This window comes from Mus caroli, unplaced genomic scaffold (genome assembly GCF_978045245.1).
Source record: "Mus caroli unplaced genomic scaffold, Mus_caroli_1 scaffold_17, whole genome shotgun sequence".
NCBI lineage: Eukaryota > Metazoa > Chordata > Mammalia > Rodentia > Muridae > Mus > Mus caroli.
The window spans coordinates 15,092,901-15,117,326 of NW_028227272.1; the positions used below are offsets into that span (position 1 = coordinate 15,092,901).

Here is a 24,426-nt window from a genome sequence, read left to right on the forward strand (position 1 = left end):
CAAAGGCATTTTTTATTCACTATTTTTGATGACTATAAATAAGTGTTTCCACTATGGAAAAGAAAGTTAGCACAGTACATTTTCATGACTGGGGAATGGATTTCTGAAGTCATGTTCAATGGTGTCAAAACTTGGAAGAAAAAAAAGTTTAAAAAAAACAAAACAAAACAAAAAAACAACCTGAAGATTGGAATTCAGTTCTTTATAAAGTCCCTTGTAAAAACAAAACAGAAAAACAAACCTTAAAGGGTAGGGCAAATTTTAAAAAGAAACGGAAAGGAAAAAGACAGAGTGATTCATTGCTTCTCCTCAGACTTCTCTTCAGCCTCCTCTTTGGCCTCCCTCACTGAAAGGGCTTCCAGCTTCTCGGCCACCTTTTCGGCATTATCATTTTTGCCTGGTCCTGCAAAAACAGGCAATTGCAGTAAGACAACAGAGAAGTATGGCTGTGAGACTGCACTGCTCTTGGCACTCACCTAGTGCAGAGGGCCGACCTGTTCCCCAAGCATCACCCACCACTCTCCCCAGATGGGTCCAGCAAGCTGCTGGTGATGTGTGGTCACTTACTAACCCAGGCCCCATCTGTCCCAGAAGAACAGAAAACAGACTTTGTTGAGAAAATGAGAAATCTGTTTGTTTGTTTTGTTTTTCAAGACAGGGTTTCTCTGTGCAGCCCTGGCTGTCCTGGAACTCACTTTGTAGACCAGGCTAGCCTCAAACTCAGAAATCTACCTGCCTCTGTCCCCCGAGTGCTGGGATTAAAGGCATGTGCCACCACACCTGGCACAAGGAATATATCTTAAAAGCCCTTTCAAAACTGCTGTTGGAGCCGGGCGTGGTGGCGCACGCCTTTAATCCCAGCACTCGGGAGGCAGAGGCAGGTGGATTTCTGAGTTCGAGGCCAGCCTGGTCTACAAAGTGAGTGCCAGGACAGCCAGGGCTACACAGAGAAACCCTGTCTCGAAAAACCAAAAAAAAAAAAAAAAAAAAAAAAAAACTGCTGTTGGGTTCCAAAGAGCTGTAATTCAGCTCTGTACCTGAAACTGACCACAAATGCTAAGAGGCCAATGTGAGGCCAAAGCCTACAAGGAAGGCATCAGGCTGTGTCCCCAGGCAGCTGCACTGCCTCTGATAGGCAGAGGCAGCCACAGCACTCTGGACTGTTTCTTTGGCAGATGGAAAAAGCACCAGACTGGAGCTGCAGCCAGGTGCAGAGTGAATCTGCAGGGAAGCTCCACAACCCACCCACCCTCATCACCCCCGGGGCACCACATCACCTTTCTTTTCTCTCTCTTCAATTTCTTTCCTGCATTCTTCAAACTTTGTTTTGAACTTTTGTGCATCTGTAAAAAGAGAAGGGACTAGTGTCTGAAAGTTCTCAAAGTAGTAAATATCCTAAAATTCTGAAGTGTCAGTCAATTCATGGTCCTCAGTGGCATTTTTTCTAGATGGGATCCTGCTTCATATCCCTGGCTGTCCTGGAACTCAAGATGCCCATCTGCCTCTGCTTTCTAAGCGCTGGGATTAAAGGCATGCGTTACCATGCACAGCCCCAGTGACAAGTTCTGACTGTTTAATGCCATTGACTCTGCTCAGCTATCTGTCTATGACAATCAGACAACCAAGGGTCAAAGCTCTTCTTACTATAGGCTCTACTCATGTTGGAAGGGCTACCAGATACACATTATACTCCAAGACCAAGGGCAAGGCTCACTTTCACAAGAGTACCAGCCACTAGGGCATTTGCCATGGTACCTGCTGACTCTCCATGATCCCCAGGGCACAGCTTTGTGGCAATTCAGACTAGAAAGATTCCCCCATGGAAGAGAGATCAGCCAGGGCTTGCAGATTTCTGCAGTCTTTGCTGGTACAGGTGCCTAAGCGTCCGTAGGGGACACCAGTGTCCCAGTCTTGAGGAACCAGAAACCAAGCAGAAGCAGCAGCAGGAGGAAACTCTAGGGTGTGTCTCTGGTTCCACACACCTGATGGGAGTCAACTGGATGCAACAACTGTTTATACAGACCCCTAGAATTTCAGAGGCTCTGCATGCTTTGGGCTAACATCAGCTGCCCAGCAGGCGACCCACAGTTGGGCGGGCAAGTTCTGCTTACTCTCAGCATTTAGGAAGCGGATGGCGAGCAGCTCAGGCTTGGGGCACTCGTCAGCAAAGTCTGCGTGGGTATTCCAGACCCAGGCTCGGTCACTGCCAGCATTCGGCTTCAGCTCCATCATTGGTGTAACTAGGGGAGAGAAGCCTGTGAGGACAATGGCCAAACCACCCAGCCCGCACCAACCTGCTCACCAAGAGAGGGAACCCACTTCAGCCAACATGGAGTGTAAAATCTGAGATCCAGGCTGTTGTACCTGACTACCTTGAGCCAAGCAACCACCATACTGAAGTACTCGACTATGCCCACTTGCAAACTGGGCTTGGCTCTTTATATCCCCTCAAGGTCAGAAGGGGTCAGAAACCCCACCTGAGTATCCTATCACTGGTTGTGTGAAATTCTGCCCTAAGTGCATGTGCTCTCCTCCAGGAGGGGATAAAGAGTTAGGTTGGCAAAGACTAAGGGTGTGGGAGGGGCTTTACCTATTGAGGAGCCATCATCCCTGCTAAGTCAAAGCTTTCCAGGTACAGCCTGATGGGGTAAGGAGCACCAATACCCCTATGAATAACCCCTCACCTTTGTTCTTTAAGAAAGTCCAATAAACTCATCGGTTCCCAGAATACAGTTTGGTGGCATCACACCTTGACTTGTCATTAGAATCTTAAAAGAAATGTAGTTATTCCACTCCTGGAGAGGAATTTTTAAATGCAGGCCTACACAACTCTACACCTGATGCAAACCACATCTGCTTAAAACCAGAACAATCTTTATGTGGAGCAAGCTCAAGACCCTGAAGCACAGGCTGTCTGCTGACGTTTTAAAGGTAGCTACTCCAGCTCAAACTTTCCTAGGGTGACCAACAGATGGCTACAAACACATGCCCACACCAGCACGAACCTGGCTGACTGAAAGCTGGGAACACAGAGGCTGAAAGCAGGGCTATCACCACATTACTATCTAGCCTGCTATAGTCCAGGAAGAACACAAGCAACGGGTACCAGAATCCTATGACAAACACGAGTGTGTCATGGAAAATAAGTCATGACTCAAGACATATTTATTCTGAATTCCTCAGGTCCTATACAGAACCAAGGGAGAGCTAAACACTGACAGATAGCTGTCCTCCACTGATTGTCTGATCCTCTAAAATATCACTTACTGGTATATATGCCCAGCCACTGGTCCCTGTGCCCTTGGCAGTATTTCTAGGGTTTCAGAGAGGCCCTCTGACCACACATGACAGCTAAAGTTGGAACTCAAGAGATCTGAGCTACACCAGGCCAACAGTGGTCTTAGGAACTGTACACTAACCATATTCTTACTTTCCCCATACCTCACTTGATGCCTGTGGTTTGAATGAGAATGTCCTTCAGAGGCTCAGAATAGCATGCTTGGTTCTAGGTAGAACCTTTTGGAAGGATTAGGAGCAGCCTTGTTGGAGTAGGTGTGGCTTTATTGAAAGAATAATGTTACTAGGGGTGGGCTATGCATTTCAAAAGCTGATGCCACAGGCCCAGGGTCTCTTTCCAACTGCTGCCTACAGATCAGGATGTAAAGCTCTTACAGAGCTACTGCTCCAGGGCCGTGCCTATCTGCTTCCTGCCATGATGATAATGGACTAACTAACCCTCTAAAACTGTAAGCCAGACACCAATTAAATGCCTTTTATGAGTGGCTGTGGTCATGATGTCTCATCACAGCCACAGAACAGTGACTAATCAACACCCAACCTTGACCCACAACCAATGGGGTGCATGAGACAAGGAGTCCCACCCAGGTGCCCAGATGAAGAGGACTGCAGAGGCTACTTGCTAGCCAGGCTTTGGGAGCACCTTGATTCCCTCTCCACCCCCAGAGAATGCTCCAAATTGGGACTAAGACTGAGGCAACTGTGTGATAGGGAGGGCAAAGATCGCTCTCATGCCCCTGCCTCAGCAAACCACCTACTAAGTCCTATACCCTGATCTTACCTATCATCTGCCTATGTACCCAGGACAAAAGATCCTGATGGGCTAGTAGTAGCCTGTAGAAAGGCAGTCTGTAGACTGTCTCAGTAAAGGCACTCTACAGGCCTCATCATTGCCATCCCTAGAACCACAAGGTGAGAGGAGAACCGGCTCCTACAAGCCCCCCCACCCAGCTGCCATAGCCACGGCACATGCACACACAAAGGAAAGAAAAAATGTGTTCAGCAGATAAAAATCACTAGCTATGGGGCTGGAGAGATGGCTCAGTGGTTAAGAGCATTGACTGCTCTTCCAGAGGTCCTGAGTTCAAATCCCAACAACCACATGGTGGCTCAGAACCATCTGTAATGAGATCTGATGCCCTCTTCTGGTGTGTCTTAAGACAGCTACAGTGTACTCATTAAATCAATCAATCAATCAATCTGTTTTCCAAATATGACGCTGTGCCTTCCTCCGCTGCCCGTCTGAACCAGACTATCTCTGGAGAAATGAGATTTTGAACAGATTCCTGCCCTGGACAAGTTTAAAAAAAAAAAATCACTAGCTATGTACGCTCAGCAACCCAGTATGATTCTAGAATTCATGTGAAAGTGTTAAGAACGGATTCCACCAAATTGTTCTTTGGTCTACACACAGACCCCCATCCCCACCAAAAGAAAGAAAGAAAATTTTTTTGAAGTTTAGAAAATGTAGAGTTTTGCATTAGAGAATCTACCAGGATCAAGAGTAGAGGATGGTTTTGTGCACTGTGCCCAGAGATTTGGTTACAGTCTGGTGTTGGTATTGTCGTGATTACTGAAGCATCTCCCATCTCAACTATGTATAAAAATTATTCTCCCTCACTTCTGATTGGTTATAAAGAGTTGATCAGCCTATAGCTGAGGAAGAAAGTTAAAGTGGGACTTCTGATCTCAGTAAGGGTGTCCTGGGTGGAGAGAGTGGATGAGGAATTGCCAGAAGAACATGATGGAGCAGGAGTAGCCAGGGTCAAAGGAGGGTATAAATCCATGTACTTTTACACAGCTCAAGATGGATCTAAATAGGGAGGGGTGGCTCTTCGAGCCCTCTTTCTAGGTACATAAGACCACACCTGGCCAAGAGCCCTCCTCATTTACCTTCTCGTCAGCCTGACCCCTTCCTATATCATCCCAGAAAACAGCTTAGAGGGAGGAGAACATATCAGAAAGTAAAAAGATGGCAGCTTTGGCACGGGACAGCTCCAACTTGCCCAGATAACATACATCACCATCCAAGTCTAGCCTGGAGGTCTATATCCACCCTGGACCTATCTTGCCCACAGCCTAAATTCACTGTCATAGTTCAGAGACTTGTTACAAAAAGACTCAAGCTCAGTAAGTGTCATAACTATATGCCTTCCCCCCCCCCCCCCCCCAGTAACCAACTCCTAAAACTTGCAGGGTCAAAGACTGAAAGGCCACCTACTATAGTGGTTGGCGCATATCTTCAAGGTTTTGTCCCTCCTCATAAGAAGGCGGATGGTCCCTTTCTCCTTGTGCTTCAGAAGCTTGACGTCTCCAGTGCCTCGCTCCTTCCATTCTGGGAGGTCATTCTCTGAAGCAAACCGGAACAGCTTTGCACGCCTGTAAGAGAAGCCAGTATGGAAACATCTAACAGAGAGGGAACTCACGCCTGGACCAATTGCCACAAAGTGTTCTTCATCTAACAGAGAGGGAACTCACACCTGGACCAATTGCCACAAAGTGTTCTTTGGACACTGAACATAAGGGAACTGTTGAACACTGTGTCTTCCCCAAAAACCTTCTTCAATGGGCTTTGGGCACCAAGAATTACTAGGCAAAATAAAACCCAGGGGAGCACAATAGCCCAACAAATTCCAGGTTGCAAAAAGATATTCATAACTAAGGATTTTTCCCCAGAGACACATCTAAGAATACACATGGCCCACAGTAGGTAAAGAAGCTACAGAGGTCTGTCTGGGCAACCTACTCACACTAAATGAATGCCCTGTAACTACATAAAGCCTTAGGAATATTATCTTCCACAGGCCCAGCAACAGCTTCCTGTCAGAAGGAACCTATAGCCTCCAGGTTTCAGTCACCCAGTACCTGCAACGAGTCCAGTTGACTCTCCTGCCAAGCCAGTACCCTTTCTCTGTAGCCCACATTTGCCGTTACAAAGCCTCTGCTCTCCTCCAAATTCAGTCTTGTCCAGGAAGATTGCATCTTTACTTAACTCTTTAAGAGAAAGCTCAAAGGCCCTTATACAAAGGCACAAAATGCTGTCTCTAGCACAATACCGAGGACACTGGGGTACTTTCAACATCAAGTGGACAAAATCAAGTACCACATAATTCAGGGAGATGCTACCCTCACCCACTGTTGTGGATCAGAGCTCTGGACCACCACCTTCTAGGTAGTACAAGGGCATACTTATGGCTCTCCTTGGGCAGCCTCCTTCCCTCCCTCCCTTCAGAGCAGAGAACCTCTAACAAACATCTTAGGTATAACTGAAGATTTGACATTAGCAAATTCTCTTGATTTTACATGATACACTGCCACATTAAGTTGAGACTGAGGTTCATACCACTGCTAGCACTACACTCTCAGATCTTATAGTTTCTAATCTGCAAAACCATGAGCTGGAAGCTGAAGAATTGGCTCTGCAGTTAAGAGCACTGGCTGTTCTTCCGGAGGTCCAAATGGATACTCACAACTTGTTACTTTAATCCCAAGGGAGTCACTACCTTCTTCTGGCTTCCTTTAGCACATAGTGTAGGCAGACATCAATGTACGTAAAACACCCATACACACATAAAAATTAACAAGGGCTAAACAAACCTCAATCTTTGAGGATAGAGTTAAGGCAATAATAGACAGCAAAGCAAATCAAAGACTCTGCTCAACAAAGAAAGGGAGCCCCCACCCAGCAAAAAAGGGCTCACCATGTAATCCTGGAACTTGGTTATATAGACCAGATTGACCTGCAACCCACAGAAATCTACCTGCTTCTGCCTCCCAAGTGCTGAGACTAAAGGTGTGAGCCCCCACAGCCTGCTGGAGACACCCAGGTGACACAGAACAGTGATGGGAACAACCTTCACATGACTGGCCACAAGGCAGCAGGGTACCAGGCAAAATTTTTGGCTGAGAAATGGTTGAATTTTCATTGTAAGACTAATCACCATACAACTCCAAGCACTTTCTTAAAACAGCCTTTATCAAGCTGGGTCCAAGCCATGAAATTCACGGAAATCAGTGTGCCCAGCCACCCTAGAATTCTTCTGTGCAGTTCCAGATAGAAATCACAAAGAGGCTATGCCAGAATGTATCACTAAGGCTTATACCTGAAAGAGAAACAATACAAGGGACACAATTCCTAACTTGGCTGGCTCCTCTAGAAATTGAAGAGGAAAACATAAGTGGTCCAACTATGGTTGCGGGGTACTGCAAAATGTGAAAGAAATACCCTGCAGAGACCTGCTTCCTGTCCACTCTTTTTTCTCTCTGTCTCAGTCAGCCTATCTAAGATACTTCCAGGACCCCTTAACAGACTTACATCTTAAAAAGTTCCTCTTCATCTTCCTCCAGCGTTTTAATTTCTTGCTCGGGAAGAGAAACTATTGGCTCGAACTGGGGGTCATGGTTGGATTCATCTGCATTCTCTGTGGAAGTATCATGGTCCTCGTGACTGTCCTGTGTAGAGAAGGTAGAGTGATGCTGCTGGCTGGTGGACTTGGTCCACAGTGGGCATCATCAATCACATCTGGAAAATGCCTCCCCCAAACTGGAAATTAAGCCTTTGGTCTCATCTTTCACATCATCTGATTGTATTTACAACCAGCATCACAAAAAAAAAAAAAAAAAAAAATCACAGGATATCATGAAACAAGACAGTGTATTTTGACACTCCTACACACTCAAACATCAATGGGTTACAAACACCCAAGTCCTTGGCAAAGTAGCTTGGGAGAAACTTCCTCTTCTGTTAAAAAAAAAAAAAAAAAACCCGCCATGAAAAAGAACATGATATACTCAAAAGGAAGAGCAGCCGTAACAGTTTTTACTGAGGGTTATCCAAGCACTTGTTAGTTTACAATCCCTCCAGCAATTTTACCCAAGCTTGAAATTTTAAGCCGAAAGAAGCTAGGAAAAGTATGACAAATAAGCTCAAAGATTCTGACTCAACTTGGAGAATTACAAGGACATGCATGTTTAAATCTGGCAAGATCACGTGCTTTGATAATATAGAGAAATCCCAGACTCACTACCTAACTCAACAGGATAAAGAAACAGAAACCTTTCGTTCGGTTTCTCAGCACTGCGGCTAAGCTGCGGCCGACACACGAGCCACCAACAAAGCCGCCCCCGCCCAGAGTCCGCGCGTCTAATATCTGTACCCTGCGCTGGGACGCGAGCTTCCCCCACCGAAGGCGGAATGTCCTAATGAATGAAGGGGTCTGCGTGCAACTGGAAAGAGGATTGCCGACGCTAATGAAAAGATCACAAGTGGGCCACGACGGAGGAGATCGACCACCTCCAGGTCTCCAGGTGAAGCCGGGAGCCCAGTTTGGGCATGGCTGTTCATCCGCAGACCACAAGGTCACGCGCCGCCCTGTAGACCCCGAGATCGGAGTCTTGGCCAGCAGCTCCCACTCGCGGACCCCCAAAGACCTCGAGCACCCCAGGCCCAGGCGCCTCGACAGGCCCCGAACCCGCAAGCCAGCGAGGGTTGGAGGCCGAGGCGCGGGCCGCCCACGTGGCCGTCCATAGCGGCCCTTGCCTCTCCGGCTGCCCTGCCCCACCCGGGCCTCGCTGTACCTTGGCGGCCGCCATGGGGGCGCGGCGACGGTGGCTCGACTAGCTCAGGCGTCGCTGGCTCGGCGGCCTCTGGGCGGCTAGTCGCAGCTCCTTTCCTCCGCGTCTGGCGCCGGCGTCTCCCGCCCGTCCGCTCTTCCCTCCGCCCCCCGACCCGAACCCTGACCCCTGACCCCAGCGGCGGGAAACGCGCAGTGATTCAAAACCAGTGTAGCTTTATTGGCTCCGACGGCGGACATTCATTGTCCGGCCCGCCCCGCGCTTCCCGCCAAAACGCCCGCGGCGCATGCCCGGCCGCGCCTCAGCCCGGGGAGCGCGCTCTCCCGGCGACCCACGCGCGCACTTCCGTCTGCAGGCTGAGTGCCTCCGACGCTGGCGTGAGCGGCTCCTGGAAGGATCAGTCGGGACTCGGCGCGCGGCGGTGACGTCATCGGAAGCCGAGCCCTTAGAGAGAGGAGACGCGGCTAGTGTGCGCTGGCCAGCCGAAGGCAGGCGCAGTGTGCGGCCCTCGGGGGCAGTGCATCCGCAAACCTCAGTCCCAGCTCTGAGCACCCGAGTTTTGAGCCTCTGTGTGGAGCTGCGGTCTACCTTCACGGCGGCGTACCTCGTATCTGCGCCCTTGTTGGGTGGGAGGCCGAGCCTGTGGTCCTCCTGAGCACCCTGGTCCGGGCAACAGACGAGCCAGGAGATGAGTGAGCCGGCCGCGGAAGTAAAGCAAAGGGAGACGTGCAGGAGATGTGGACGGGGTGGGCGGAGGTGGGTTGGGGCAGCAGTCATTACTGTCGGATCAAAGATAGGACGGGGGAGAATTGGGTCTCGAGAGTAAGCCAGGGCTGCGTGGAGTGTGCACTAATGGAGATCTGTCAGCGGTTTGGGGGAGCGAGTCATACCAGTTAGAGCCTTCAGCCAGGCCCGTCTGTTCCCACGTAGGTTCCGGAGCCCATGGAGGACTGCGGCCAGGATGCCAGTTCTGTACCCAGCTCTGCGGCCCCACTATGTCAAAAAGAGGAAGAAGGGCCTGGGCCAGCTGCAGGGCCTGGAACGCAGCCTGGGCTCTACAGCTACATAAGGGATGACTTGTTCACCTCAGAAATATTTAAACTGGAGCTCCAAAATGTACCTCGCCACGCCAGCTTCAGTGACGTCCGGCGTTTTCTAGGCCGTTTTGGTCTACAGTCCCACAAAATCAAACTCTTTGGACAGCCACCATGTGCCTTTGTAACATTCCGAAGCGCTGCTGAACGAGACAAGGCCTTGCGAGTGCTGCACGGTGCTCTCTGGAAAGGCTGTGCGCTCAGCGTACGACTGGCCCGACCCAAGGCTGACCCCATGGCTAGGAAGAGGCGGCAAGAAGGTGATAGTGAGCCACCAGTAACACAAATTGCCGATGTGGTGACCCCTCTGTGGACAGTGCCCTACACTGAGCAGCTGGAGCAGAAGCGACTGGAATGTGAGCGGGTGCTACAGAAACTGGCCAAGTGAGTGTGGTGCTGATAGCCCAAGCAGAGCTGGGTTTTGTTCTTGGCCTGGTCCACTAGCCTTGTAAGCAATTCAGGATACACACAGGGTTTATGTCAATGGTTCTCAACCAGTGGGTCACCAGACTCTTTCACAGGGGTTGCCTAAGACCATCAGAAAACACATTTACATCATAACATTAGCAGATTACAACTACAAAATAAAAAATGTTATGGTCGGGGATCCCAACATGATTACAGGATCACAGGCACCATTAGGAAGATTGAGAACCACCAGTCTGAAGTGGTCAACGAAAGAACTCATAAGGCCCATAACAGAGGGATAGTGAGGTCGCAAAGAAATTGCCCAGTATGGATGGGGAACAGTGTTAAATCCAACCATGATGTATTTCATCCTGCAGAGAAATTGGGAACACTAATCGTGCCCTGCTACCCTGGCTGCTTTTACAGAGACAACAGCACAATAAAGCTTGTTGCCCCCTGGAGGGGGTCAAGCCATCACCCCAGCAGGTCAGAGAAATCCCATTCTGTGTGTGTGTGTGGGGGGGGGGCGCCGCTTGCCCTTGTTCATGTCAATTTTATTATGCATATGCTCTTTGACTTTTTTCTTGCTTTTCATTTCTTCCCAATGTTTGATAAGCCAGCAGTAAAACCTTGTTCTGTCTGTCACCCCTTGGGCAAATCTGGGTCTTTTGTTCACTATGGTATTTCTTCTTCCAGTGCTGGGTAATGAAGGTTGAGATCTGACTCTTTACTACACTCCTACAGACTGAATATCGTAATAAATGTGAATTCCTGGTCGGAGTTGGGGTAGATGGCAAGGACAACACTGTTGGCTGCCGGCTTGGCAAGTACAAGGGTGGAACGTGTGCTGTGGCAGCTCCCTTTGACACTGTGCACATTCCAGAGGCCACTAAGCAGGTGGTGAAGGCCTTCCAGGAATTCATCCGGTGGGGACCTTGCCTGGGGCTGGGCTTCTGGGAAGTCCCTGGTCCATCTGGGACAAGGAGGGTGGCCCCTGCACTGGCAGTTGTGAATGTGGGGTAAGGGGACAAGGTGCCAGGACAGACAGGCACACACTGAGTATACTTGTGGTTTCTTCAGTTCCACACCATACTCCGCATATGACCCTGAGACATATACAGGCCACTGGAAGCAACTGACTGTTCGTACCAGCCGCCGAGGCCAGGCCATGGCCATTGCCTACTTTCATCCCCAGGTCTCAGGTGGTGGTCCTGTTGGGGGATGTGTCTGGTATAGGTTGGCTTTTGCATAGCCTGATGGGTGTTTTATATCATCTACTACAGAAACTGAGCTCTGAGGAGGTGGCAGGACTAAAGGCCTCCCTGGTGTGCCACTTCATGGAGGGGCCAGGCAAGGCCAGTGGGGTGACCTCCCTCTACTTTGTGGAGGAGGGACAGAGGTGAGGAGCCCAGGTGGAGGCAGGAGGGGCCAGACAGGCCAGTGATCCTGACAGATTTGCTTTCTCTTGTATAGAAAGACTCCCAGCCAGGAAGGCCTGCCCCTGGAGCATATGGCTGGCGACCAGTGCATCCAGGAAGACCTGCTAGGGCTGACCTTCCGCATCTCCCCTCATGCATTCTTCCAGGTAGCATACCCCTTGTGAGCAAAAACACAGAGGGAAGCCAGTAACTAGCATCAAAGATTTATAGAGAACACTTGGGTACTGGGGGCCCCAGAATAAGGTATATGATAACAAGGGATATTTGCTAGTAATTGGCCTCTTAGCAGTTAGCCTTATTGCACTCTGTGGAACCCAGAACAGGATCAACCACTTTCACTGTTGAACAAAACCCTATGGAGATAGAGGGTGGAGAGTCCAAGGTCTCTAGCATGAGGTATGCAGTCACTCTCAGTTGCCCTGGGAGAAGTTGTGAAGTCAGGGAGCAAAACTCCCCATTGATGGGAGTCTCTGTTGTAAGGATTTGGTTTTTAAGAGACTGGGTGAGATCACTGGTATATAGGAAGAATGGGAGCAGAGCAATGTGGCATGCTAGCCTACACTGCAGTATACCATGACTAACTAATTTCCAGGTAAACACACCTGCTGCTGAGGTGCTCTACACGGTAATCCAGGAATGGGCACAGCTAGATGGGGGCAGTACAGTGCTGGACGTGTGCTGTGGCACTGGCACCATAGGCCTGGCTCTGGCTCCGGTAAGCTTCCCAACCCTAGGTAAGACCACCCTACCTTGTTATAATGAACCTGAAGGCTGAGGCTACTACCCTGCCACTGACATAACCAGTTGTGCTGTGTCTTCCTTTCCCAAGCAACCAGGGTAATGGGGCTTATCTATCTTTCCATTTCAGAAGGTGAAGAGAGTAGTGGGAATTGAACTGTGCCAGGAGGCTGTGGAGGATGCCCGGATGAACGCCCTCACCAATGGTGAGAACCTTTGTATCACACACGTCTGGAACAGTAGTAACCTCTGTTGTGTGCTTTAATTTCTGCGCCTACAATGCCTTGAGATATTAAGGATTTTCTGAGGAATGGGGTGCTGAGAGATCTGTAGACTTCTAACAGGCAAAAATAACAGATCAAAAGTTATTTTGGCCTGTGTGCTATGTAAGCCTGCTAGGCCATCCCAATGGCAGGCCCATAGTCATAGAGAACTGTGATTATCCCTAGAGCTGAGCAATGTTGAGTTCCACTGTGGCAGGGCTGAGGATCTGGTGCCAGGTTTGGTGAGCAGACTGTCTTCCCATCAACTTGTAGCTGTTCTAGACCCTCCACGGGCTGGCCTACGTGAGTGGCTTCCATTTGGGGGGAGGCAGTACCAGAAGTAAAAAAAAAATCTATGTTGGATAGTCACCCACTACCCCCTCTGACTTGCTAGATTCTAAGGTGATTCTGGCCATCCGGAAAGCTGAGAACATCAAGCGGCTCCTGTATGTTTCCTGTAACCCCAGGGCAGCCATGGGCAACTTTGTGGAGTAAGTGTGTGTGGGGCAGAGCATCTGTGGCTGCCTAGAGGAATTTCTGAGGGGCTAATATTGGTACCTCTCTCCCGCCAGCCTCTGCAGGGCCCCATCTAACCGAGTAAAAGGCACCCCATTCCATCCAGTCAAGGCTGTGGCAGTGGACCTGTTCCCACAGACTCCGCACTGTGAGATGCTTATCCTGTTTGAGAGGATGCAACAACACCCCAATGGCATAGGAGCCCTGGAGCATCAAGACCTTCAGACCCCAAGAAATCTTCCTGATATCACTCCACAGGAAACAGAAATTTCCCTCTCATCCTAAGGGAAGTATAGGAGCACAGGAAAGCTGGGGAGCTCCTTACAGTTCCCTAGTAAGCAGAGGATGACCAAGCATTGGTGAGGCGTGAGGCCTGCCTACTACAGTTCAATGAGTGTGAACACCTGTGTCCTAATGATGGGACAGCCAGATTCTAGAATAAACAATTGCTGATTTTACTAACAGTTCTGTGGTGAGCCAGAGCCTTAACTCACTCCTACTTGCCACCTTGGATAATCCTTTCTGAAAGGCAGGAAGGATTCTTTAAGGGTGTGAGTTTTCCCAGTGCTAGTACTGTTAAATTGTTTTAAGACAGTGTCTCTATGTAGACCAGACTAATCTGGCTTATGGCTCCTAAGTGCTGAGGTTAAAGTGTATAAACGACAATGCCTGCTGAATGCCAGGGCTTGCTTGAAGTTAGCCCCAGAGAACCATGTTTTAGGACCAAACACCAACCAGGTATTCCAGGGGAACACTGAGGATGGCTGCACACAAATCTATGCTGAGTTCATATGGAGTTAAATGTGTCCACTAAGGGACTTTAAAAACACAATTGACTATGGACAACCTTGGCCAGTTGAAGATCCACAAATCAGATCCAGCACTCCCATCAGAAGAAAGAAACCAGCCGTTCCCTTTTGGACAGTTTTATGTGTTCAGACCATCAGGGTACACCCTACAGCCTTGGCCAACACACAGAAGCAGCATCAGCACAGGCCCCCACCCTTGCAGCATGACTGTACATATAAGACCCACCTGTAAGAGACAGGGAGGGCACTGGAGACCAGGAATGTGTGGCAGCACCTGTTGACAGTGCCTGGGTCGGTGAGGCTGCAGAGATGCCACCATTACCATATGCTTTTTCAATGGTAAAGTATGTTTTAAGGGCAATGGTTAGTCAAAAGACTGAACACAACTGAATGGGAGGCAGAAAAGAATCAAGTGTCCAAGTCTACCAACTTGAATTAAGAGTTCTTTTTGCCAAGATTAACATAGACATTAACTGCTGTCACACACATGATTAGGGAGGAGGAAGATGCTGTTGGGAGGCCCACAGTTGCCATCTTGTCTTTCTAACAGCACATGTCACCCATGTATCTTCAGGTACATGGTAAGAGACACTGAGAATGTAGAGTGTAGCCCCACTGAACAGGTAACGGGGCTCTGAATACCCCTCTACTCAATACCCATCTACAGGGGCTATCCAATGAGCACAGGTAGACAAAAACCTGCAATCAGGCGTGGCTGCACAGAGCAGCTATCCTTGAGATCAAAAAACACCAAAACTACTTATCGTGTACAATGTGCCAGGCAGCTCTTGGTCAGTGATGGGCTACACTGAAGGCCAGTTTCCTGTTTATGCATATCCATCTGTTGAAATGCATCTTTCATTCTTACTGTAAAAGTTTCTTTCCAAATTTTAAAACATCATAAAAGCTTTAAAAATTGATGAACAGATGGGCTTGATTGTGCAAAAATCTCTGTAAAAAATTGTTGCTAAGTTTATCGAAGGTGGAAGCTTCAGTATCCAGAAGACGGCTGTTAGGACATTAAGACTTCATAAGAAAAAGGGTCAATTAGACTAACACTCAGTATCTCACTGCAATCTCGGAAGAGTATTTCTGATGCTAAAATTTTGTTTTATTTTAAGCCAAAATAGCCTGAAATAGCCTTTCTGTTATAACTTTTTCAGAAGAAAATGCAAAACACACAAAGCAGGTAATACTACAGGACAGGATACCTGCATCTTCTGACCAAGTCTCAGTGGCTCCACCAGAAAGAACCATAATAGCAAAGGGGCTACCTGACATCATAGGCCAGCCAAAGCTATAAAACCTGGTCATCTCATCTATCAACGAAGTATTACTTCTTGTCAGTGCATATAGTGTACTAAAATTAATGAAAACCTTCATAAAAACGGTCCGCAGCAGATACATACAAGCAGGATCTACAGCTGTCTATCAGCTTCCACTTGTGCAGTTAACTTATGACTGATCCTTAAGTATATCCAGTCACATTGAGAGCAGCTTGTCCAGAACTGCTTCTTTGCATGTGTACTGTGTAGTCACAGCTGTCCCCATGAGCCAGAGCCAGAGCCCAGACCCTGCCACAGGGAAGGAGCTTAGGTTGGAGGCCTGATGCTGCAGAGTGATGATGTGTGGCTGATGGTCTCTCCTGGGTAGCACTGTTGGCCCATGCTGCCTACCTCATACATCAACTGTGCACAAGGGCTCACCACCAGGCTGGGCAGATGCTACAATTGACATCTTGGGTTTCTTCCGAGTCTCCTCCTAGAAGAACAGAGGTCAATGATGCTAAAGGTGGGCCCAGCAAAGAGGTTCACAGGGTAAGAAGATGGAAGCCCCTGAATTCCGAGAACACAAATGTTTGTGATACCTGGCTAGGAGGGAAGATAGAGGGAGCGGGCCAGATTGGGCCAGGCCAGGAGGGTTTCCTCAGATAGCCAGGGTAGACTCCCATGTGCTGCAGCTTCCCTGGCAATCTAGAGACACCCAGAATGAAAGAATTTGCAACAAACTGGGTTCCACCCCTCTAACGTGAGTGTCATTCTAGCCTTGCTTGCTTGCCCAGAAGCCCATTGAATTTCCCCACAAATAGAAGTCTGTGTCTTAGGCTTGTTGCTTTGATTCCCCACAAATAATCTCCTAACATGAGTCAAGCTAGAAAGTCCTGCTTACTCTAGCAGACAAGACCCCACGCCTACCTGAGAGCAGCAGAAAGGCAACAGGCAATAGACACTTGGCCCTTAGAGTTTGTGTTCATACCTGGGCCATGCCACCAGAGCTGGAAATGCTCCCAACTCAGTGGGCCTAAAGGTATGAGTGATTACAAGGTATTTTCAGAGACCAGGAAAAAAATGTCAATAATACAGCCCACGTGGAATAAGATCCCTATGGCAGTTTTAGAAAGTTTCACCAAGACTAAGTTCTACCTTGGCTTATGATTTTCTTCTTTTTTTTTTTTTTTTTTTTTTTGAGTTATCAAACAAGGCTAGTAAACAATCTTTTCTTTCAAATACCTGACTCCAAATTGGAACCTTTAGCCACTAAAAGGATGGCCTGTCTGCTCCCTAACTCAACTAAAGACAAAGTCCTTTTAGGAAAGCACCAACTGTGCTAGAACAAAAAAAAAAAAAAAAAGCCAACCTCATCTGGAAGAGTTAGGGATCAGAAACAGGCTTCTAGGATCTAACAAAAGGAAGGGGCTAATCCAGCAATTCTGATGGTTCAGTAACTATGATATGTGCAGAAATAATACAGGGGTAGATGGGGAGTTTAGGGGGTAGGGAGGCAAGTGGCCTGGGGAAGGGGTGAGGAAGGGGGAGATAATTACCCGCTCTGCAGCCAGCCTCTTCATCTCTTCTTGTAGCTTGCTCAGGATGTGAAGGTTGGGCCTGTTCTTCTTGGCATACTGCTGTAGCTCTATCACACTCTTGTCAGAGGTCTCCTAGGGACCCAAAGCCTGCTCTCAGAACTGCCAAGTAGCAGTATGCTCAAGTAGCAGTATCCACCCAAATCAAGAGTGTAAGGGCTTGGTGAGGCACAAGTCCACACCAGTGGCCGACCTTTATCACAGGATAAAGCATTTGCAGCTGACATATAAATATAGGGTATAAGCACAGCCCTGTGCTCCCTGGTCTCCCAGACACTGTTCCTGCCTTCCTCCATGATCACACCTTTGTGTGTTTACTAGCTGAGTATGAAAGTCAAGTACTCACTATGCCAGGAACCCTCTGACAGTGGCAAGACAATGGCTGAAGCCAACTGAGACATAACACAGCCAAAACAGTCTACCCAGCTGTTCTCTTTGGTTCTCTTCCCTTCTTGGCTTGGAGGCCACAGCTAAGGATGCTCACTATGCCTTAGAATGCCAGAACTCCTGTGCCAGACAAGGGCCATTCACTCTCCAGTTGAAGGAAACCTCTGTCCATGGTTGCAGCAACGTTCCCTCTGTCTCAGTCCCAGACTACGTACCTACACAGTACCTACATTTCAACTCATGAAAAATGCTTCTTTTCAGGTTGAAGATGCAACTCAGTCCTTGTTTGGCCTGTACAAAGCCCCATGTATGATCCCCAGCAGTAGGAGGGAGAGGAATCAGAAAAGAGAAGTAGCCTTATATTATTTACATTCTCCATGTGGCTCCTGGACTCCTCCTGCCTTGAGCAAGGACAGGGACAAGTTTGAGTCTTGGAGAATCTGAAGGGGTGCTTCGTTGCTCTAGACTATTAGCTCAGCTCAAGGCAGGGTAGCTCAAGGGTCCAGAGCACAGACTTCAGGGTCTCTACCTATCCTCGTTTAAACAATGAGATCCTGATGATCCAGGTAGTTTCAGCATATATTAGGGGAAAATGTAAAAAGATGCTTGTGATACAGCTGAGCTCCATCACTACCTAACATCATTTCCCAGTACTTCCCATACCCATTAGGTTTGGAGACTTACTTAAATTCTGAGATCTGGGCAAAATCCTCAGAAACAAAACAGATAATACCCATATTCTTTAAGTCACTGAGAACCTTCAACTAAACAAGGATAGTCTTGAGGACTGCCAAAGGGCTGGTTTGCAAGCCTTCACACAGTTCAACATCAGGTAGTGTTCACTGCCTGCATCTACTGTCTGGTTTGTGTCAGGCCTGATAGTCTAGGACTGCTCCTAATGGTTCATACTTAACTGCTTGGCAGATTCATGAGGAAAATGTGGCTTGGGTACTCCCACCCTTGGCTTGCACAATCACTTCCACAGCACAGCACAGCACAGCACAGCAGACAGTCATAATTAAAAGTAGTGCTGCCAAGCCTGACCTTGACAGCAAGCCCCAAGCCAAAGCAAAAACAGGGAAGCAGAGCAACTGCCAGAAGATGTGACAGTCTGGTTACCTGCTTGACCATTTTGCTGCTCTCACGACCATACATGCGCAGTAAGGACCCCCAGTTCTTGACATGTGGGTGCAGTAGCTGAAGAATTTTCTGAGATGCTAATTGTTTCCCAACTCGTTTATTCTTACCTATGAGGAAGAAAAACAAAAGTGAGAAGACAGGAAAACCTTTCCTGTGTACCTAGGAAGCCCATGCAGGCCATTCCACAAGAAGGTAGACAGTGCTTTGCTACTGTGCTGGACACCATGACTCAGGCCTGAGTCCTGAGATCTTGACCCAGGTACCAACCATCCTATTGGGCAGCTTTCAGGAGATGCAAGTAAGGACTTGTAAGAAAGCTATTAGTTAAGACAACAAAATTTCCTTCCCTCCACTAGCCCACTCTACCTCACTTTCCTACAACACAATGAGCACCAGCTACAAGGTCTCCTAAAGTTTATAGCTTCTGAAGGTAGGTCTCTGGGTGGGGCCTCCATATACAGGATACTCTGAGCCAGGAGAGCTCTCCATGCTGAGAGATCACTACTGCTCAGATTCACTCAGTCTTCTCCAGCCTTCTCACCAGCCTACTTCCGTGGGGACTAGAGTTTATATGGTGCAGCAATAGCCAATGGTATAGGAAACATCCAGGTCTGAATGTGAGCATGTAATTTCCCAAGGTCTTCTATGTATTTTACATATATATATGTGCATGCATGTGCATGCACGCGCACACACACACACTCACTAATCTTCACTTATAGTAGTTTCAGTATTTTATTTTGTAGTTTTGTTTTTTATTTCTTTAGAAACAAGGTCTCACTACGTTGCTCAAGCTAGTGTTGAACTCACATCTTCACATGATTCTCCTGCTGGAACTACTTGAATTCTCCACCATGCTTAACTTTATATTGGCTTTTACTAAGCAACTATGTCAGATGTAAAAGCAGAGGAAGGTGACCAAATATAGGAGTGTAGACAGATGGATAGCCATCAGGATGCACACCAGTCAGCTCCTCAGGAAAGCAGTCCCCTTATCCCACCAGAGATAGGCTGGTTATAAGTGATAGTAACAATGGAACAGGAGGGAGAATGGAAGGATAACCACCTATCTAGTTTCAGATGAAGGTGTGATGGCCAACACACAAAATTTGTGCTTAGAATGACTGTCAGAACAGTAGTAGCAGACCAAGCCCTCATATCAGAAAATGCTAGCCATACCCTAGCGGTCCTCTGAAAACATGCCAGTCTATTAGGGAATCAGGGGAGAAGACAGATTCTTACACCACCCGCGCACTGTGTGTTTGCCGCATGCCATAACATATTCACTCTTCTGATTTTTCCCAGGAACCACTTCAAACTTGATGGATGTGTCACCCATTCCATGGTTTCTTTTAGGAGAAAACAAGATGATAAGACATTACTGAAAGATGCTTATACACGGTAACTTCTGGAGAGGGCTACTATACGAACAAGTCTACTAATAGTTCTCCAAAGAAAACTCAAACCCCTCCCTAGATGTTCAGCAGACTATGGAAGGCTCTCCACACACTAATTTCAGTAACCCAGAGCTTCTGTGACCTAATTCTTAATAGAAGTGCAGCTTATCCTACCTTTTAAGGCACTCATGGAGGATCTGATATGGAGACAACAGCCCAGCCTTGCTTGTCAGCTCATAGACTCGTGAATCCTCAATACTGATGTGGTTAAAATACTAAAACACAAAGCACATGTTTATGAATCCCAAGCAGGTCCATACCTTTAGAGTCGTGCCACACTGTGTTTCCCTCAATGAACATCTTTCTTTCATGATCTCAATCAAGCATGCCATATTCCAGATATCCCTGATGGAACTATTTGGGAAGGATGAAAAAATGTGGCCGTGAGCTGGGCAGTGGTGGCACATGCCTTTAATCCCAGCACTTGGGAGGCAGAGGCAGGCGGATTTCTGAGTTGAGCCTATAATTTATGTCAATAAATTATACCAAGGCTACACTACACAGAGAAACCCTGTCTCGAAAAAAAAAAAAAAAAAAAAAAGAAAAGAAAAAAGAGTGTATGTCACGAGAGTGGGCTTTAAAGGTTTCAAAAGTCCATTCCTAGTTAGATTCTTTCTCTCTTACCTCTCCCAGTCTCCTGCTTGTGGATGACATGTGAGCTCTTAGCTACTTATTGAACACCATGCCTACCTGCCACCACCATGCCTCTCATCATGATGGTTGTGGATTAACCCTCTGAAATTGTAAGCCCAATGAACTCTTCTCTAGGTTGCCTTGGTCAGAGCATTTTTTCAGAGCAATAGAAAAGTAACTAAGACATGCAGGGAGAGAAATTTTGTACAGCAAGGCTCAAGTAGGCTAGGGATAGGAGGAGCAGTCAGAAATGCATGGGACAAAGTATAAAGGCTAAGAATTGAGTAGCTAACAGATCCCTGCCTTGATCCCTGACTGACCCTGTACTCAGTGAACAGAAGATTGCTAAACAGCTCAGCTTACTCTATACACAGACTACCTCTGGGACAGGCTGCAGAAACAGCACAGTCATGCACTGATAAATCTACCAGTTGATGGTGGATCACATACTCAAAGAAAGTCCCATAAGATTTTAGAGCCTAGCAACAGAATCATCCTAGTTTGTGTAGATACACTCTATATGGTTTCCATAAGTAAATCATTTAAGCAATATATATCTGTACCACAAACTGGGTTAGCAATCACAGTATCTCCTCTCTAAATAAAGGCAAGAAGTAAAAATTCAAGGTAGTCAGCAAAGCTCTACTCCCCCTGCAGAGACTACATGGGAAGATCCAATTTCTGATGACTTAGCTCCTTTGGCTTATGAGAGCAGCAAGTCAATCTCTATTGAGTATGTTTTCTTTGTTTCTCCCCTCTGGAAAACCAGTCACAATTATTATATGTCAATAAATTATACATATCTGATTATTATTATACCTGATCTCCAAAGTAAGGCCATACTCTCAGGTACTAGAGATTAGCCCTTCAATGGATCCTTTTCAGAGACATAGCACAACTCAAACCAGAATATCCAGGAAACTTAAGAGCAAAGATTAACTTATCAGTTGACAAGCAAATAGGAACAAAGAGCTTGAAACAAACATGAAACAATGGGGCCCACCAGTCAGAGGATCTGCTGAAGAGGTAAAAGTCTTTCACCAGCCCGATAGGTAACAGTCTGCAGAGCCTCAGAATCCAGACCTTGGGTAACATGAATAAACTAAGTCAAGATCTCTCTAGAGGAGGCTGGTGAGATGGCTCAGTGGGTAAGAGCACTGACTGCTCCTGCAAAGGTTCTGAGTTCAAATCCCAGCAACTACATGCTGGCTTATAAACACCCATAATGAAATCTGATGTCCTCTTCAGCTACAGTGTACTTGTGTATAATAAAAAATTAAAAAAAAAAAAAAAGACCTCTCTAGAATGACATATGAACAGCTTTTCTGTGTTTGTACTGCTCCAGTGACAACAGTGTAGAGGAAATTCTTACATGAGTCCAGCCAAGACTGATAATCACGAATGCTAACTGTTGTGGTTTGGCTGTCTTCAAACAGGAATCAAAAGATGCCTCTAGCCGGGCGTGTGGTGGCATACGCCTTTAATCCCAGCACTCGGGAGACAGAGGCAGGTGGATTTCTGAGTTCAAGGCCAGCCTGGTCTACAAAGTGAGTTCCAGGACAGCCAGGGCTATACAGGGCTATACAGAGAAACCGTCTTGAAAACCAAAAAAAAAAAAAAAAAAAAAAAAAGATGCCTCTGCCCTCAAATGTATGGAAAGGAGTTAGACCCTGGAACTACCTACAAGAACCAGTAAGGAAGCCAACTGATTAGCAACATGTGCTATGCTCAGCCTATATATATATAACCCTGTTCTACCCAGCAGTTAGTACCTGACCATCTGGGCACAGCAGACAGATTGCCAGCTTACCTGCAACCCAAACTCTGTGCTGGAAGAACCTGAACATACTCCTGGAGAACATACACTCAGAAACACATGTGTCTGGTATAAAATCTGAACATAAAGCCCACAGCAAGCATCTCTGTGGAGTGTCTCTCAAGTGCAATCAAATGCTAAAGTGACCTATAGATAATCATGGTATTCTGAGACTGGAGTGCCCAGAGCCAAAGATGACAAAGAAGCAAAAGGTGCTCATGGACAACCCATGAAGAACTACAATCTAGGTTGGGTGATGCTAACACATGTATTTAACCCCAGTACTTGGAAGGCAGAGGCAGGCAGATCTCTGAGTTCAGGGTCAGTCTAGTCTACAGAATGAGTTCCAGGACAGCTAGGGCTACACAGAGAAACCTGTCTCAGTGCCCTGCATTCCCACCTCCCCCCATGTAAAAAACAAAACATCCAACCCCTCAAACCAGAAAAACTGTAATCTAGATACTGAGGAACAGTATCTTGACAATCAGACTTCTCAAACAGCCTTCAGAACATCCTCTCAAGTCAGCCAAATCTGTGGTTATAAACTAAGAAAACTCGAGGTCCATATGATTTCACTGATAATGACCACTCCACATTTTAAGGAGGAAAAATATCAATTCTATACAAATTCAAAGAGAATACTTCATAGCTTAGTTTATGATGCTACCGATACTATATTAACACCCGGACAAAGTACAAAAACCAAACTGATCAAAACCTACACAATAGTAATCCTTGCAAACACAGATGGGAAAATTATTAAGAGTATCATTCCCAGCACTTGGGAGGCAGAGGCCAGCCTGGTCTACAGAGTGAGGTCCAGGACAGCCAGGGCTATACAGAGAAACCCTGTCTTGAAAAAACCAAAAAAAAAAGTATCATAGTGGTGTGCGCCTATATCCCCATCATTTAGGAGAATAAGGCAAGAGAATCCTGAATTCCATGCCAGCCTGTGCTATGTACCTAGACCCTGTCAAAAACAAGTAACACACTGATCTTGGCAGAACACACCTTTAATAGAGCACTCAGAAGGTAGACTTCTGTGAGTTCGAGGCCAGCCTTGGTCGACTTAGCAAAATCAAGGCCGGTCTGATTTGCATAGCCAGGCTAGTTAGTACTACATAGTGAATCCCTATCAAAAACAAACAAACAAGGAGCAGGCAAGATGGCTTAATGAAGAAAGTATTTGTTGAGCAAGCAATCTGAATTTAATCCCTAGAACCCATATAAAGGAAGAAGAACAAAGCTGTTCTCTGATTTCCACAAGTCTTTTATAGCACATGTGCTCACACACATACACACACTAAATAAAAAATACCCCTCATATGCATACACACACACAGCAGACAGGCACTGACTGACAGACAGACAGACACACACACACACAATCAATAAATGGAAACTATCAATACAAAAGAATACATACTTTGCCAAAGAAAAGAATATATACCATAAGTAGTAGGACTATTTCAGGGATGCATGCTTTAGAAGAATCAATATAATTATACAAAAAAATTAAATAAAAATATCAAACCATAAATAAGATCATAGAAGTGGTACAAAAAAGACATGTGACAGAAATAAAACAGCATTTCAGGTTAAAAATCAACGGTGTGTGTGTGTGTGTGTGTGTGAGAGAGGGGGGGGGGGGCTCAGCAGGTAAGAGCACCGACTGCTCTTCTGAAGATACTCAGTTCAAATCCCAGCAACCACATGGTGGTTCACAACCATCTGTAATGAGATCTGACGCCCTCTTCTGGTGCATCTGAAGTCAGCTACAGTGTACTTATGTATAATAAATATAAATAAATCTTTTCTACAAATCCAATAGAATTACTATGAGCACACCACAAACAACATCACACTCAGTAGTAAGAACTGGATGTTACCCTTTGAAATGAGGAACAAACACCTTTACTATCTCCATTTCTAGTCAACAACAGCCAGAACAATTAGGTTAAGACATCCAGACTGGCAAGATAAGAGACCGTA

General features: G+C 46.8%; 3 protein-coding genes and 1 non-coding gene across 9 annotated transcripts in view; 1 reads left to right on the forward strand and 3 right to left on the reverse strand.

Moving 5' to 3' along the window:
• Positions 1-187: 187 nt before the first annotated feature.
• Positions 188-9,027, reverse strand: Ranbp1 (RAN binding protein 1). Its single transcript, XM_021185284.3, has 6 exons — positions 8,875-9,027; positions 7,613-7,749; positions 5,519-5,676; positions 2,112-2,240; positions 1,278-1,343; positions 188-403 (listed from the first exon to the last, which is right to left on the reverse strand). Exons 1-6 carry the CDS (start codon positions 8,887-8,889, stop codon positions 297-299), a joined length of 612 nt encoding a protein of 203 aa, XP_021040943.1. The 5' UTR covers positions 8,890-9,027; the 3' UTR covers positions 188-296.
• Positions 1,100-1,225, reverse strand: LOC115029654 (small nucleolar RNA SNORA77). The gene has a single exon (XR_003835215.1). It is a non-coding gene; the product is annotated as a small nucleolar RNA SNORA77 (small nucleolar RNA).
• A 239-nt stretch (positions 9,028-9,266) lies between the features above and the next one.
• Positions 9,267-13,793, forward strand: Trmt2a (tRNA methyltransferase 2A). 3 transcript variants are annotated; one of them, XM_029470341.2, is made up of 12 exons: positions 9,267-9,585; positions 9,802-10,349; positions 10,751-10,859; positions 11,118-11,299; positions 11,454-11,568; positions 11,657-11,772; positions 11,847-11,958; positions 12,405-12,527; positions 12,681-12,756; positions 13,000-13,116; positions 13,208-13,304; positions 13,386-13,793. In XM_029470341.2, the coding sequence occupies exons 2-12, from the start codon at positions 9,814-9,816 to the stop codon at positions 13,612-13,614; spliced, it is 1,812 nt and encodes a 603-aa protein (XP_029326201.1). In that variant the 5' UTR covers positions 9,267-9,585; positions 9,802-9,813; the 3' UTR covers positions 13,615-13,793. The 3 variants fall into 3 exon arrangements, with proteins under 3 accessions (XP_029326201.1, XP_021040942.1, XP_085688184.1); XM_021185283.2 differs by having other exon boundaries at positions 9,267-9,580; XM_085832058.1 differs by having other exon boundaries at positions 9,267-9,563.
• A 446-nt stretch (positions 13,794-14,239) lies between these two features.
• The window catches only part of Dgcr8 (DGCR8 microprocessor complex subunit), a 34,210-nt gene continuing 24,023 nt past the window's right edge, over positions 14,240-24,426 (reverse strand). For all 4 annotated transcript variants that reach the window (XM_021185281.3, XM_085832057.1, XM_029470338.2 and 1 more), the window contains 5 exons: positions 20,100-20,200; positions 19,771-19,877; positions 18,508-18,635; positions 16,963-17,076; positions 14,240-15,899 (listed from right to left, as the gene is read on the reverse strand). In XM_021185281.3, the coding sequence (XP_021040940.1) occupies positions 15,816-15,899; positions 16,963-17,076; positions 18,508-18,635; positions 19,771-19,877; positions 20,100-20,200 (534 nt within the window). In that variant the 3' untranslated portion in view covers positions 14,240-15,815. The remainder of the gene's footprint in view (positions 15,900-16,962; positions 17,077-18,507; positions 18,636-19,770; positions 19,878-20,099; positions 20,201-24,426) is intronic.